This window comes from Diceros bicornis, chromosome 1, assembly GCF_020826845.1.
Source record: "Diceros bicornis minor isolate mBicDic1 chromosome 1, mDicBic1.mat.cur, whole genome shotgun sequence".
NCBI classification, from domain to species: domain Eukaryota; kingdom Metazoa; phylum Chordata; class Mammalia; order Perissodactyla; family Rhinocerotidae; genus Diceros; species Diceros bicornis.
In genome coordinates, this window is record NC_080740.1 from 32940363 (window position 1) to 32957923 (window position 17561).

Genomic DNA, 17561 nt, shown 5'->3' on the forward strand with positions numbered 1-17561 from the left:
CGCGCCTGGGATCGGAACCAGCGAACCCCGGGCCGCCGCAGCGGAGCGCGTGCGCTTAACTGCTTGTGCCACCCGGCCGGCCCCTTAAATGGGTCTTAGTGGACTAAAATCACGATGTTGGCAGGGCTGCCTTCCTTCTGGAGGCTTTAGGGGAGAATTCATTTCCTTGCCTTTTCCATCTTCTAGAGGCTGCTGCATTCCAAAGGCCCCCTTCCAGCATGGCATTGCATGGACCTCCTCTTTCATCTTCATATCTCCTCTGTCTCTGACTTTTCTGTATCCTTCTTTTCCCTTATAAAGACCCATATGATTACATTGAGCCTTCCTGAGTATTCTAGGACAATCTCCCCATCTCAGAATCCTTAAGTTATTCACATCAGCAAAGTCTCTTTTGCCATGTAAGGTAACAGATTTATAGGTTTCCGAGATTAGGACATGGACATCATTGGGGAGCCATTATTCTGCCCACCACACCAAGCACTATTTAAACTGATTTGCATATACTAATTTAACACTCATAAACACCTATTATGAATTGTCCCCATTTTACAAATGAGGAAACTGAGACACAGAGAAGTTATGTCGCTTTCCCAAGGTTATACAGCCATTAGTAGTGGAGTCATAATTCAAATTTGGCTTCATTTTATTTCTTTATTTTCCAGCATTGTTGAGATATAATTGACATATAACATTGTGGAAGTTTAAGCTGTATAATGTGTTGATTTGATACACTTATATATTACAAAATGATTACCACCATCATGTTAGCTAACCTCCATCATGTCACGTAGTTACCATTTTTTTTTTGTGGTGAGGACATTTAAGATTTACTCTCTTAGCAACTTTCAAGTATATAATATGATATCATTAGCTGTAATCACCATGCTGTATGTTGGATCCCCAGAACTTACTCGTCTTATAACTGAAAGTTTGTACCCTTTGATTAACATCTCCTCATTTCCCCCTCCCCACAGCCCTTGGTAACTACCATTTGACTCTATGTTTTATAAGTTCAGCTTTTTAAAATTCCACATATAAGTGATACCATGCAGTGTATGTCTTTCTCTGACGGACTTATTTCACTTAGCATAATACCTTCAATATCTATCTGTGTTGTCACAAATGGAAGATTTCCTTCCTTTTTTTTATGGCCAAATAGTATTCCGTTGTATGTGTGTGTGTGTGTGTGTGTCTGTATATATATATTTTCTTTACCTATTCATCTGTTGACACTTAGGTTGTTTCAGTGTCTTGGCTGTTGTGAATAATTTTGCAAAAAATATGGGAATGCAGTCATCTCTTTTGAGATCCTGTTTTTATTTCCTTTGGATATATACCTAGAAGTGGGATTGCTGGATCATATGGTAGTTCTATTTTTAATTTTTTGAGGAAACGCCATACTATTTTTTTTATAGTGGCTGCACCAATTTACATTCCCACCAACAGTGCACAAGGATTCCTTTTTCTCCATATCCTTACCAATACTTATCTCTTATCTTTTTAATGACAGTCATTCTAACAGTTATGAGGTGATATTTCATTGTGGTTTTGATTTGCGTTTTTCTGATGATTAGGGATGTTGAGCACCTTTTCATGTACCCTGTTGGCCATTTGTGTATCTTCTTTGGTAAAATGTCTATTCAGTTCCTGTGCCCATTTTTTAATCGGATTGTTTGTCTTTTTGCTATTGAGTTGTATGGGTTCTTTATATATTTTGGATATTAACCCCTTATCAGATATATGATTTGCAAATATTTTCTCTCATTTCTTAGGTTCCCTTTTCATTTTGTTCATTCTTTTGCTATGCAAAAGCCTTGTAGTTTTATGTAGTCCCATATATTAATTTTTGTTTTTGTTGCTTGTGCTTTTGGTGTCATGTCCAAAAAATCATTGCCCAGACCAATGTCAAGGAACATTTTCCGTATGTTTTTCTTCTGGGAATTTCATGGTTTCAGTTCTTATGTTTAAGGCTTTAATCCATTTCAAGCTAATTTTTGTGAGTGGTATAATGTAGGGGTCTAATTCCATCTTCTGCATGTGGTTATCCAGTTAGTTTTCTCAACACCGTTCATTGAAGAGAATATCCTTTCTCCATTGAGTATTTTTGATTCTCTTGTCAAATGTTAGTTGACCATATGTGCAAGGATTTTTTTCTGGGCTCTTGATTCTGTTCCATTGGTCTATGTGTCTGTTTTTATGTCAGTACCTTACTGTTTTGATTACTATAGCTTTGTAGTACAGTTTGAAATTAGAAAGTGTGATGCCTTCAGCTTTGTTCTTCTTTTTCAAGATTACTTTGTCTATTTGGGATCTTAGGTGATTTCTATACAAATTTTAGGTTTTTTTTTCTGTTTCTGTTAAAAATGCCATCGGAATTTTGATAGAGATTGCATTTAATCTATAGATGGTATTGGGTAATATGGACATTTTAATGTTTAATGTTAATTTTATGGACAGTATTAATTCTTCTGATCCATGAACACAGGATATCTTTCCATTTGTTTTTGCTCTAATCTTTGTTAATTCCTTCTTTCTGCTGACTTTGGGCTTAGTTCTTCTTTTTCTGGTTTCTTAAGGTGTAAAATTAGGCTGTTTATTTGAGATCTTTCCTTTTTCTTAATGTAGGCATTTATTGCTGTAAACTTTCCTCTTGGAACTGCTTTTGCAGCATTCCATGGTTTTTGGTATGCTGTGTTTCCATTTTCATTTGTGTAAAGATATTTTTTGATTTCCCTTTTGGTTTCTTCTTTGACCCATTGGTTGTTCAGGAGTGTGTTAATTTCCATATATTTGTGAATTTTCCAGCATTTCTCCTGTTAATTGATTTCTCGTTTCATTCCATTGTGCTGGGAAAGATACTTGAAATGATTTCGGTCTTTTTAATTTGCTAAGACTTACTTTGTGACCTCTCATATAATCTATCCTGGAGAATGTTCCTTCTGTGCTTGAGAAGAATGTATATTCTGCTACTGTTGGATGAAATGTTCTCTGTGTCTTTTAGGTCCATTTATTCTAAAGTATGGCTCAAGTCCTGTGTTTCCTTGTTGGTTTTCTGTCTGTATGATCTATCTGTTGTTGAAAGTGGGATATTTAAGTCCCCTACTGTTATGTATTGTCTAATTCTCCCTTCAGTTCTGTTAATATTTGCTGAATGTATTTAGGTACTCCCATGTTGGGCACATATGTATTTATGATTGTTGTATCTTCTTGGTGAATTGACCCCTTTATCAGTACATAATGGCTTTTGTCTCTTTTTACCGTTTTTGGCTTAAAGTTTATTTTGTCTGATATGGGTATTTTTACTTATATTCTGTTTTGGTTCCCATTTGCATGGAATATCTTTTTCTATCCTTTCCCGTTGAGTCTGTGTATGTCCTTAAAGCTGAAGTGAGTCTCTTGTAGGCAGCATATAATTGGGTCTTGTTTTTTTATCCATCTAGCCACTGTATGTTTTTTGATTGGAGAATTTAGTCCATTTACATTTAGAGTAATTATAGACAGATAAAGAGTTACTAATGCCATCTTATTAATTGTTGTCTGGCTGTTTTGTAGTTCTCTTGTTTCTTTCTTCCTCTCTTGCAGCTTTCTTTTGTGACTTGATTTTTTGTAGTGATGTGCTTTGATTCTCTTGTCTTTGTGTTTTGTGAATTTTCTTGAGCTTTTTGCTTTGTGGTTACCATGAGGCTTACATAAAACATTTTATTGATTTAACAGTCTATTTTACGATGATAACTTAACTTTGATTGCATACAAAAACTTTACCCTTTTACTCCTCCTCTCTTTTATGTTTTTGATGTCACAATTTACCTCTTTTTACGTTATATATTCATTAACAAATTATTGTAGCTATGGTTATTTTTAATACTCTTGTCTTTTAACCTTTTTACTTGAGTTAAGTGGTTAACACTCCACCATATTACAGTATTAGAGTATTCTGAATTTGATTATATACTTACCTTTACAAGTGTTTTGTGTATTTTCATATGTTTTCATGTTACTAATTAGCATGTTTTCATTTCAGCTTTGAGAACTTCCAGCATTTCTTGTAAGACTCGTCTTGTGGTGATGAATTTCCTCAGTTTTTGTTTGTCTAGGAAAGTCTTTCTCTCTCCTTCATTTTTGAAGGATAGCTTTGCCAGGTTAATTACTCTTGGTTGGCAATTTTCTTCTATCAGCGCTTTGAATATATCATACCACTCTCTCTTGCCCTGTCAGGTTTCTGCTGAGAAATCTGCCGTAGCCTAATGGGAGTTCCCTTATATGTTACAAGCTTTTATTTTCTCTTCTAGCTTTTAAGATTCTTTTTTTGCCTTTGACTTTTGACAGTTTTATTATAAAGTGTCTTGGAGAGGATCTCTGTAAGTTGATTCGGTTTGGCGATCTATTAGCTTCATGAAATTGGATATCCAAATCTCTCCTCAGATTGGGGAAGTTCTCAGCCATTATTTCTTTAAATAAGCTTTCTGCCCCCTTCTCCTTCTCTTTTCTTTCTAGAACTCTTAATAATTTGCAAATTGGTTCTTTTGTTGGTATTCTATAGATCCTGTAGGCTTTCTTCACTCTTTTTAATTTTTCTCTTCTGATTGGATAATTTCAATTGATCTGTCTTCAAGCTCACTTATTCTTTTTTCTGCTTGGTCAAGTCTCATATTAAAGCTCTCTATTGACTTCTTCAGTTTAGTCATTGTATTCTTTGGCTCTAAAATTTCTATTTGTTTCTTATTTATATTTCCATTGCTTTTTTTAACTTCTCATTTTGTTTTCCTGATATTGTTAAATTGTTTATCTGCATTCTGTTGTAAGTCTCTGAGCATCTTTAGAACTATTATTTTGAAGTATTTGTTGGGCCATTTCTGTATCTCCATTGATTTGGGGCCAGTTACTGGAGGTTTACTGTATTTCTGTGGTGGAGTCATGTTTTCCTGATCCTTTGTGATCACTGTAGCCTTGCATAGGTGTTTGTGCATTTGAAGAAGTGGTCAGTTCTTTCAGACTTTATGGACTGACTTCAGTATGGGAAGCCTTTCACCTGTGGGTGGGAGCATGCTGTGACCCCAGGTCTAGTGGTGCAGGGCATCAAGTGCAGGGGTGTGTGACTGCATCAGGTCTAGGGGTGGTGTAATGTCTCTTTAGCTCAGGCTTCTGGGGTCCACAGTATAGACAACTGTGTGGTTCTTGGTGAGTGCTTTAGGATGTCTGGAATGGTTGCAAGAACTATTTGAGTTCTCAGTGGCACCTCTAGTTCCAGTGGATAGGGACCAGGGCAGACAGTGGTAGTGGCCAGAGCCTGTGGTGTGCACATATTTTGGCTGTGGGGGCCAGCAGCAGATGCCTGTGTAGTGGCAGGAGCCAGTTGCAGACATACATATAGTGGTGGGAGCTAAGATAGCAGAAAGGGCTGGAGCCAACTGTGGACACACTGGTAGTTGCAGGGCCCTGGTTGTTGATGTGTACTACTGTGACTGCTCAGTCTCACCATGAGCACATAGCAATGGAAGCTGGTGATGGGGATTAGGCTAGGAGATTGCAGATGCATAGCTGGAGGGTCTAGCTGCAGGTGAGTGTGATGGTGCAGGCCAGTGACAGAAGACAGGGCCTTGGGGCCCACAAGCACTGCAGGGGCCCTGGCTTTAGCCGTGCTCTCCCATGGCTACATAGTCTCTTCCTGGGTGTACATAGGCAGTTGAGGCTGGTGACAGGCGTCAGATGGGCAGCATGCAAGAGCACAGCTGGAGGGGCTAGCCCCATGGCAGTGGGGGTCAAAAGTAGGCATCTAGGCTGGAGTCTTGCACTCCTGCAGCTGGAGAGGCCTGGGCTGTTTCCTGGGCTCCAGAGGGCCTGGGGAGGGAGGGAGTAGGGAGAAACACAGGTGGCTGGCATCAGCGAATGCGAATACATGTGGGGTGAAAACTAAAGAAATCTGCAGTGTTCCATGGCAGCTGTGCTGGCCATTGGTTCCTTCTTCAGTGGTGAAAGCTGCTGGGTTTGTCTGTAGAGCAGGTCACTGTAAACCATGCTCGCTCCCTCTGCATGACTGCTATTGGTAGCCTGTGCTTTTCTTTCTTGTTCCCAGCTCTATCCATCTCTTTGTACGGTGCTCCAAAAGGCTGGGGAAGCTGTTGCTTACTTTGCTCTTTTTTCCCAGCAAAGGAAACTCTTTCGAGCTGGGAAGTTTCCTCTTGGTTTTGAGCAATGCCTCCTTGGGGGATGGGATGATGCAGGCAAAACGAAACTATCTTCCTTCTTTTTTTATGTTGTTATTCTCAGGTTTTTTGTTCCACTGTGTTGCTGGAAGTTTCGTAAGTAGACTCCAGAGCTCTCCCAGAGCAGTTTTGTTCATGATAGCTATCTAATTCTTGATCTTTGTGGGAGGATGGAGTCTGGGGTCTCCTATGCTGCCATTTTGGTAATGTCACTCTCTTGGCTTGAGTTTAGAGTCTCTTCTTAATCATGATTATTGTACCCTTCAAAGTGGTTTTAGAAAGCCATACTTTTATGATAGCAGCAGTAGCAGCAGCAGTAATAATATCTTCATGAGTGCCTACTTGGTGGCAGGCTCTGTGCTAAGTTCTTTTACAACCATTCCAAGCAACGGATATTATCACTGCGTTTTGCTCACAAGGAAACTGAGGCCCAGAAAAGTTAAGTTACTTCCTCAAGGTCACAGTGTTAGTAAGTGCTAAAGCTAGGTTTAGAACCTAGATGGTCTGACCCAGAGCCCAGGTGCTTAACCATTCAGCTAAATTGCCTTTAGTTTTAACTGATAAAGAGAGTCATTAAAAATGAAGATGATCATTATTTGCTGTTATTAAAAATAAAAATGTCGTGAGATGTAATATCCTAGAACAAGAGATAGAGGAATTGGGTAAAAGGATAATTAGGAGAATTATTATCTAGTTAAACAGATTATCAAAGGGTAAGGTTTGTGAATTCATGTCACCCTATAGAGGAGTTCAGGGTTGATTTGCCAAATGGCTTATTCTCAGCTGCTTCCTCTTAGATATTTCACTGACTGTATGAAGTCAGAGGCATAGATCCCAAACCTGGCTGATCACCAGAATCACCTGTGGAACATAAACATTGCAGATTCTGGGGCCCTTCCTGAGATTCCAGAATGGATCCCTGGGATTTGTAATTTTGAGCAGCCTTTCAGATGATTCTGATGGTCACTGTTAGAGCCTGTTCACCCAAGCGCACTTGCTACATGGTGGACACGTTCATTGACAGAATCCAAGTCCAGAAAAATCTTGATGCAATGGAGTGATATGCTGAAGCTAACAAAATGAGATTTGAAGAGGGGAAAAAAGCATATAGGAAAGGTGGTATAGATCTGGAGTTTCAAATACATAGACACACACACTGTGGTGTTTTGTTTCTTTTGAATGCTGTTGGTGGTTATATTACAAACATGTAATAATATTTCCTCTACAGTTCTAACTAGAAACTTGATTTGGTTGAATGAAGATCTTATATCACTGCCATGATAAGAAGGATTCTAGCATCTATTCAGGGTTCTTTTGCCAAACTCCCTCCATCCCCCACATCAGTTGAGAATCATAGCCCATTGAGCCATGGTTACTGATAACAGTGAAAGTTGAAAACCTTTGATTGGACAGCACAGAATCCATAGTCTTTGCCCTAGAAAAGGAGCCACATGTTTTACCCTACTCATGAGGTCATGATTGTCACCTTGTGGCCAAACGTGGGTCATTTCTATATCATTTCTCAAACAATCCATGAAGATCACTCTATTTTTTTAAGGCTTTCCTTCTCATTCTTTCTTACCGACTTTAAGGGTTATAGTGAAGATATTTTCTGGATTTTCTTTCTTAAAAATTGTTATTTTTATTTTATTTGTGTTGTAGGTTTATGTGCCAAAAAATGACATTTAATACGTTCTAGTCTTAGGAAAAAATGTTGCACACTGTTTTTCTTTCTGTCTTTTTTTCCGCCCAGTGAATATTTGCAATTCTGTTGTGTGCCAGGCATTGTGCTAGGCATCAGGGTATAATGATGAATAAAATAGCTATGGTGCCTGTTCTCAATATAGAGATTCATTTATGATGAAGATGGGGATGCAGTACATGAATAAAATAGATAAAAATGCTGTGGAAGAAACAAAAAATAGGTTGACATAGAGTATAACATGAGGAGACCTATTTTTAGATGGGATAGCTGGGGAAGGCTGTGCAGAGGGGACATTTGAGGTGAGACGTTGAATAAATCGTCGTATAAAGAGAGAATATGTACCAAGGTCTTGAGATGGGATGGGGAGGAGCTGGCTTAGAACTGAGATAAGATCAGGGTGAACCTAAGTTGGGGAGAGAGAAAGGGGAAGGGAGATGGATATGCAGGTCCTTATTGATTATAGGGTAAGGTGTTTTTATTTTAAATGCAGTGATAAACTAGCACTGGATTTTAAGAAAGGTATTGCATCTGAGTAGGGCATGGTTGAAAGATATGGATATGGGAAGTCAGTTAAGAGGCTGCTGTCCTAGGCTAGGAGAGATTGTTGGTGGTTTGGACCAGTATGGTAGCAGTTGAGAGGGAGAGAGGTAGAGTGAATCAATAGGTATTTTGGAGGTAGGATGAAAAGAGCTTGTAGACAGGTTGGATGTGTAAGCAGAGTGAGGAAGGAGGAAGAATCAGTTATGCCACCAAGATTTTGGGAGTGACCACTTAGGTGGAGATTAAAGCTACTTACTGAAGACCTGAGGACTGTGTAGAAGGCTTTTTTTTGGGAAGGTGTTTTTTGGACTTAAGTTTGAAACCCAAGTTGAAAAGTCAAGTAGTCATTTGGATATATGAGTCTGTTTTTCAAAGAAGAGATTTCAGCTGGAGATATAAATATGGGAGACATCAGTACAAAAAATGGAATTTAAACCATGGAGTGGATGAGATAATGTAAGACAGTACAAGAGAAGATAGAGGGCTTAGGAGCTAACCTTGAGGCCCTTAGATACTGGGGAGAGAAGGAAATTAATAAACAGTTGGCAGGTGGAAAACCAAGAGCATATTGTGCCGGGAGTGAGTGAAGAAAATATTTCCAGGAGGAAGGAGTGGTAGCTGTGCCAGATGTTCCTCGAGATGACAGATGAGGATGAGGATAGTGTTTGCCCATCAGGCTTGACGACATGGGAGCCTTTGGGGACTTTCCAAGGGCAGTTTTGGTGCAGTGGTGGGCAGATGCTGATTGGAATGGGCAGATGAGCAAATGGGAGTTTGTAAGGAAGGGGGATAATGAGTATAGACTGTTGATAATAATCCCTGTAGGTCCATGAAGGGAATAGGGCCCTGGAAGGGAATGGGGGCTGAGGGAAGCACTGGAGTTTGATTTTTTTTTAGGTAGGGTGTAATGTTAAGTTGAACCTTAAGAAATTGGTGACGTTTGACTATTTTTGACTTACGAGAATGGCAATTTCATATAGTTTGACCTGATAGAACATGTTATGTTATACTATTGAGAATGAGTTGCTTTTAGAAGGGGCGTTTGATAAAGCATTGCTGAGAGGGTTTGACCACAAGAATGCAGCCTTTGAGTAGTTGAGAGAGATGGGATTGGAGCTCACCAGCAGTGTTGACCTTTGAAGTGGGCAGAGAGGAAGGCGCACAATTTTTCAATTGTAACAGGAAAGAAGAAGATGTGCAGATTCAGCCATGCTTCAGTGATCATAGTGATGCCAGTCCCAGCGGCTAGTGTCACACCTGGGGCAAATAGTTGCGTAATAAGTGTTCGGATTTAGCTGTAGATGCACGTTGATTGATTTTCTTCATAGGGCTGAGTGGTACTGATCCTATTTTGCCTTGTAGTAGGCTCTGAATTTTCTCTCTCAAAAGTCTTGGTATTAGTGATTTTTTTCCCTCAATTTTTCTTTCATCAAAATCAGAGTAAATCAGATATCACGACCTCCTTCGCCACTCCACAGCAGTGTAACACCGTGGCCTCCCTATAGAACTGATTAGCAAATCAAAGAATAAAGTGGAAGAAAGAAAATTGTCGTTTTCAATATTACCATCAGTATTCTTTGACTTATCAGCATAATTGAAACATTATCTATGATTTCTGTTACTTTAATGCAGACTACGAGTGCATCCTTTTAAGATCATACCACTCTTCTCTGTTGTGTGTGTAGAATTTGCTTATGAGGTGTGTGTATTTCAAAAATTTCAGCTGTTTAGAGGGAGACTTGATTCCACTGCATAATATAGTTTAAAAAATGATTTTCATTAGACCATTATGCTGACATAGCCCTAGGCCACAATTTTCTCCATGGACTTAATTCAGTACAGAATTCCAGGTACTGATCATTAATTGTATCTTTAAAGTTCCAATGAGATTGAAAGTCATCTTTAGTGCCTGCAGGATCCTTTTTTATGGAACATCCATCTCCTGTAATGTTTATTTTGAATAATACTCTCATCCATGGGTTATGGAACAGGGCCATAGTAAGAATATTATCATAAGGAACCCACTTTCTCAGTGTGTGTTTGTTGAGCTATAGTCAGCTTTGCTGTGTGCATGGCTTCAAAATTATTGTTTCCTGAGCTTATAGAAAGGTCTGGAGAAATGCAGGACCCATGTAATTGATTTATACACTATAAGTGTCCGATAAAACATGTGGCATCTTTAAAAGCTCTAGGATGGTGCTATTTTAGACTAGCTAAGGTTTTCTTTTATGGAGGTGTGCAGCTTTACTACAGGCAAGATGAGTCAACATGTTCTAATTCTGCTTGGAATCTGAGGAACTTGATCTGCTGTTACCTGCTGCGGTAGAAATTGCAAGCATCGCTGAAGTAGACTTGTATCCTCAGTATTGAAAATATTCAACAGAACTCATCAGAAGTGATTTCAAAGAGCTGCAGTCTGTGGTGTTGTGATAATGAGTGAAGAAAAATTTTTCCCTTATTTCAGAGAGCCTTTGATGGCATGTCTGTTTAGGAAAATATATGCAGATTAGTCAGCTGTGCACTCTACTCTCAAATAGTTTTAGCTTCTTTGGGTGAACTTTGGTTTATGCCAAGGGGTGCCCTTTGGTCTTTCTGCTGAGAACCACTCAGCCAACGTCGATGTGTGCTTATAAAGAAGGGTTTGTACTGTCATACTGCTCAACAGCTTTGCTGACCGGGAATCTCTGGGTTCACTTAGCTTCTCTTTGAACCCTGAACTAGTTTTGCACTGATCCATCACTTTCTGTTGCTTTGCCATTTCTAGTTGTGAACTGATCCATATTCTCTCTCTTGCTTTTCGCTGGAGGAAATGGGGCTTGTCTTGCAGGGTGAGTTCTGTGCTAAAACCTTGCACTTCCTGTGTCTGTATATGCTGATGAATAGGCTTCAGAGTTCTGCCCTGTGGAGACATGCCTCGCCATTCTAGAGGTGCCAGTTGCCTTAAAGGACTACAGTTTTGACATGCAGGGGGCTATTTCTGTCACATGTGTCTAAGTAGAGAGGCCTGTGGGAGCATCTTTTGGGTCTGAGGAGCTACATGGCCATCTTGTACTCCTCTTCTCTCCAACAGGGCTTTGGGTATTCATCCCCAGAGTTGTCTCTCCCCACACCTCCCAAGATAATTTGCTGGTGATTTGCTTCTAATTTTGGCTACTTTTTTTCTTATTCTAAAATATCTTCCCTAGTCCCTTCATACTTCTGTCAGTTTTCACATAGTTTGCTGAAATGGCCTTCTCTTGGTAGATAGCAGTCTGTTGACTTGTCCCCTCCCTTTGTTGACCTGGTCAGTAACCTGGGAGTAAGATCCTTGTTTCTCTCGGCCTCCTCATTACAAAATCAGCAACTATTCATAACAAACTAAAGAATATGAATACCCATAACCAGTCTTGACTATCTCAATTATGGCCTTCCATATGTGTTTTTTTCAAAAAGGGATCATGTCAAACATACTATTTTTTTCTTCTACAAACTATTTTTGTACTGCTTTTTCTCCACTGTAGCTCCTGAAAGTACCTTCTCATATATTTCTATTTTTAAAAATTTTATATTTCTGAATTTTCAGTGACTGAAAATGGTTCCATGATATTAGCTATACCATTTGACCAGTTATTTACTTTTGGACATTTAGGTGTTTTCTCTTTTCCCTTCCTCCTTTTTGTCTTCCTATTATTTACTGGTAATAGAATTTTTGTTTCTGGTTGTCCAGACTTATTTTTTCACTATGCATATAATTATTTTATTAACCTTAATGTGGACTTCTTGGGGCATAGGAGTAGGCTATTGCTAGTTAAAATGTCACCTTGTATGTTCAGACAGGAAGCCATATCTTATGCATATCTGCCTTCCCAGCGTGTAGCATTATGCCTGGAACAGTGGGTGTTCACTAAAGAGTTACTGTTGAGTTCCAGAAATATGAGGGCTATTTGACAAATATATTAAGTATCTAGTATGTATTTGGAACCTGGGGTATAGGAGTGAACAAGACAAAGATTGTTCTTGCTCTCATAAACTGAGGTGTTATTCTATATAACAAGGTTTATGTTATAGAGATGGCAAGCCTCTTAACGTGAGGATCAGTTAAAAGACCTAAGTCACACAGTATATTAGAAGCAGTCTAAATGACTTCACAGTGTGGTTACTTGGAAGATGTTCAGCCAGTCTTTTTCATGCATATGTCCAATTAAGAGTTGGCTAATTGATTTTTCTATAAGTGAGAGTTCTTATTTAGGATTGTCCACTACTACTACCAATTAAGATGAAATGATCTTTTTCAGGTTCATACTTTTTGACTGTTATAAATAACTAGAATCACTTATACTTAAATTTAAAATTTCATACCTGAATATAATATGCTGTTGTATTTAGTGATTTTAGAGACTCAAAGATCATTTTAGGTCTGGGTTTGGGATAATAGGAAATATATCCCCAAATATTTTTGGTCCTTCTGTTGCACATTTTAAAATATGATTAGACAAAGGTTGCAGCCATGGAGAAGATTTTCTGCTGTAAATTGGTGTTTCAACCCTGCCAGCTGTTCATGCTTTCTGTGATCCCACTTATAAAAGTGGAAAGTGAAGGGTGAGTGGCTGCCCTCTTGGGCAGGCACATAATTTAAAAAAAAAAATGTGTGTGCCTCAGCAGAGCTATATTAGAGTTTCATATAGCTGCCTTTTTCTTTTTTATTGTAGGGCCAACTCTCAATGTTGCAAGAAAAAATAGACCATTTGGAGCGTTTGCTGGCTGAGAATAATGAGATCATCTCAAATATTAGAGACTCTGTCATCAATTTGAGTGAGTCTGTGGAGGATGGTCCGAAAAGTTCAAAAGACAGTTTCGGCCAAGGTGCTGGCTCACCTCTTCTGCCGTCAAAACTGTCCCTTGAAGTCAACCCTGAAGACTGTCTGTTTGCTTCACAAAGTGGAAGTCAGAAGTCAGAAGTGCAGGTAGTGTATACGTTTGTTAATAATTACTGGGTGATGGTGGTGGTTTTTTGATCTGGTATCTGTTCTAACTTAGCAAATCACTTAAACTCTCTGGATCCTAGTTTCTGTTTTTTAAAGTGATTTGATTAGTCACATGATCATTAGTGTTCTTTTTTAGTGATAAAATTCCACAATTCTGTGTTTCTCCCAATTTTTCTTATTATTTTATACTTTGTGAATATGATCTTTCTTGTATGCTTCTTAGGTCTTATTTTCTATAAGGTTTAAATTTGGCCAAAGAGATTTTCTTACCTTTCTTTGGAGATTACAAGAAAAGCTCTACTCTTATTATACATCTGTATACATTATAGGTTTCACACAGTGTGGGGTTTTATTCTTTTTGCTGAATATCCCTTTACGAGAAGGAAGAGAAATATTCTAGAGCTGTGCTGTCCAGTATGGAAGCCACTGTCCACATGTAGCTACTAAGCACTTGAAATGTGGCTAGTTTGAATAGAGATGTGCTCTAAGTGTAATATACACACAAAGCGTTGACAACTTAGTATGAAAAAAGAATGTGAAATATCTTATTCATTTTTATATTGATTACATTTTGAGATGGTAATATTTTGAATATATTGGGTTAAATAAAATGTATCATTAAAATTAATTTAACCTATTTCATATTATTAGAAAATTTATGTATTTGGCTTGTATTATATTTCTCTTGGATAGCACTATTCTAGAGAGTAGTGGAGTTGACAACTAGGGCAGAAAGGACTTCTCCCTTTCTTAAATTTAGGGTATGTCACTTATATTTGCTCTGTTCTGCAAATTAGTAGAGAGCTGTGTTTAACCTTGTACTTTAGACCAGAAACTGGAACTTGGTGAGAGGACCCCAAGGGGTGAATATTTTAAAGTTGGGTAAAATGTTGGCTTCGCTTCAGAGTAGAAGTTTTCACTAACTCCTGGGGACAGAGAACATGATATGATCTGGAGGCTATGTCTCACAGGCCAAGTCGGAAGCTTGGGACAGTGGAGCTGGCCTGGCCTTGTGCCTGTAACCTCATCAGCTAGTGTGTGGCCAGGTTCAGGTAGGATCAGTCTTTTGCTTTGAAAGGATAGCTGTTTCTGTGAGGCTTGGCTTTGTTTAGGTTTTAATTAGGTATTTTGTAAAGGGGCATGACAAAACTTTTTTTTTGTCTGAATCTGTGCTGGACAGAGAGACGTAGCAGAGCAACCATGGAAGGTAGGCAGAGTGAGGCGGCAGGGTGCTGGGAGAGTTGCAGGGGCAAAGAAAGATTTGGAAGGAATAGCGGAGACTGCAGACACATCCTCCTGTCCGGCTGGTTCCCAAGGATTTCTTGACTCATCCTTGAGAATGTTTGATTTTATTATTTATTAAAGTCATAAATTCCAAATTCAGAGATACGTTATTGCCTTAAAATACTTTGGATTCACTTGTATATAATTTGCTTGATATCTTAAAAAATTTTTTTATAACCCATTTATACAGTAATTAGGATGTAATTTTTACATAATTTAAATTTTACCAAAGGGCGGTGGTGTTCTTTTTCATACTTGGTATTATAAAGAGTATGAAGAATAAAAGTGTTTTCCTTCTTTTTGGGCAATGTTTTTTCTTTTGTGTCCAAACAGATTATTATCTAGAAGGAACACTGCATTGGAAACTTAGAAACATTTGAACACTTAAAAGCTAAATCTCAATTTAAAAAAAATTCTTCCATTTTTAAATGATTAAGCCTAATTGACCCTGTTGTAGTTTTATTCTTAGAATAAAAAAGGTAAATGTAACATATGCTAAATGAAAGAATAGCTGTAGATGCATTTCCATTCAGATACAGATTTTAAAATATATGAGATTGATTATAAAATAAATATAACTCAAATAAAGTAAAAAATAATTTATAGTACTGTTTGAAAATGCTGATATATTTGGTCATAATCAAATTCCGTCAGAAATTTTTTTGTTTGCTGTTCAGTTCCCATCAATTTCTATTAAATTGTATTGGAAGTAAAGCAGGGGAAGAAGGAATTGAATGAAATTATTTTTTATGAGAAGCAGATGGGGGAGGGGATTATCAGGATAGTTACATAACACAAGTAGCGTTTTAAGCCTTTGAATGGTGATTAAATGATTTCTGCTTTAAACTCTTCAGTTAATGCCTACAGAAATAGTTTTATCTTGTGAAATATATATGCAGAGTACAGCAATGAGTAGCTTTGAGCAAATATTTTCAAACAGTTTAAATTAATAATGGTTATACATGGTTAAACTTACTCTTTTTTTTGTCTTTTATATTTTTAGATGTTGGATGTTTATAGTCTAATTCCTTTTGACAATCCAGATGGTGGAGTTTGGAAGCAAGGATTTGACATTACCTATAAATTTAATGAATGGGACACTAAGCCCCTTCAAGTCTTTGTGGTGCCTCATTCCCATAATGACCCAGGTAAAATTTGCATTTCAAAAAAACTAGAGATTATTAAGCCCCTGTAGGCACAGAGTATTTTCATAAGAGTCTGGTAGAGCCCACTTCTGAAATTTTTGAGACATTATTCTCTGACTTTTAACAATTACATATTCCTTTTATATGTCATTATATTTTGAGTTCTCATTTTATCAATTTATGTTCCATTCAAGAATAGTACTTGTGCAATATGAAATAATAATAAACACAAGAAGGTCTTAGCTTTTGGGGATGAAAAGTTGCATGCATTTAAGGTACTGATCGTTCATTTTAGTTACTTCTTGTAAAATATTGCATGGAAGAATTATTTTGTGTCCATAAACTCTACATTAAAAAAGACCCAGTGCCCATGGGAAAGGTTGAATCTTTAAAATGGAGAAGCAATATAAAGTGGTTAAGAGCCTTGGTGTCCGTCAGACTTGGGTGTGAGTCCCAACTCCATCAGTATTAGAGAACTTTAGGGAAGTTACTTAGTCTGAGACTAAGTTTTTTCCCTGGTAGAATTGGGATAAGGTATCTACTTCATAGGGTGAAATGGAAAGGCATGGTGCATGGCCCAAAAGTAACTGCTATCATTGTCGTTAGTGTTATTTCATATGATGACTTTTGTTATTTATTGGGGCCAGAGATGTTTTTCCCCCATGGTAAGGGGAAATTGAATCATATTTCCCATTATAATTTTGGCAATCTGTATACTTGTTATTATATTGGGAACATAGTAAATGCCCAGTGAATTTAGTTGCAGGATTTTTTTTGGAATGTACTTCCAAAGACTTCTTTTGAAGGACTTACGCTTCTATTTGTTATTTTTCTCAGTTTCTCAATTTCATCATTACTATCAGAGGCACCATTACTCACCTAGTACTTTGAAGGTTTTTTTCTTTACTCCCAACACTCGATTATATCCTATTTATATTCTTTCCCACTAGTTTATTGGCATGTATTCCTTTCTTTCTATTTCTAAGACGGTAGAACTTGTTACTTTGTCTGGACACATGATTTGGTGAAGTTTTGTGTGTATGTGTGCGCGTGCTGCTTTTATGTATGAGAGGTAGTCTGGGAGATAGAGCTTGCATGCTGAAATGTTTGAATTTCCAGAATACTTCAATATTTAGTATGCACAGAGGTATAAAATATGTGAAATCAATATTGCCCTGCAAGTTAGTGATGAGCAGTTACTACACATCAATTTCTGACTTGGTTTCCCTCTCTTGAGTCTTAACGTCTTTTTCTTTTCCTACAAATACTTACTAGTCTCTCACTTTTCCTCTTATGTTTTGCATCATCTTCCTCCTTAATCTTAGCCTATCTCTTCAAACCCAAACTTGGGGATGGCTGGGCATTCCGGAAAGACTGCAGGGATTTGGAGCCAGGCAGAATGAGGCAGATGTCCTGGCTCTGCTGTATGCTGCCCAGGTGTCCTTGGGCCCGTTTTTTTGTGTATCTGTAAAATGGAGATCATATAGATGGAGTAGCATCTTAAGCGAGAGTTAGTTATAAAGTGCAAATGGTGATGAAAATCACATCTAATCAAAATTCCTTTTGCTATTTATTCACTTGAGCACCAGATTAAATAGTGCATTTGCATTTTAGGGGATGCGTGTGAAAAACACGTATTTTATTTATGTGTAGACTCGCACTCAATGAGGTGAGGTGCTCACACTTCACATGTGGGATCTGAGTCTGCATGTAGGACTGC

The 17561-nt window shown here is 38.0% G+C and overlaps 1 protein-coding gene across 1 annotated transcript in view; it reads left to right on the forward strand.

The window, feature by feature from the left end:
- Nucleotides 1-17561, forward strand: part of MAN2A1 (mannosidase alpha class 2A member 1) — a 163746-nt gene that overhangs the window by 14269 nt on the left and 131916 nt on the right. The window contains exons 2-3 of the mRNA XM_058538311.1: nt 13137-13391; nt 15700-15844. Coding sequence (XP_058394294.1) covers nt 13137-13391; nt 15700-15844 — 400 coding nt within the window. The remainder of the gene's footprint in view (nt 1-13136; nt 13392-15699; nt 15845-17561) is intronic.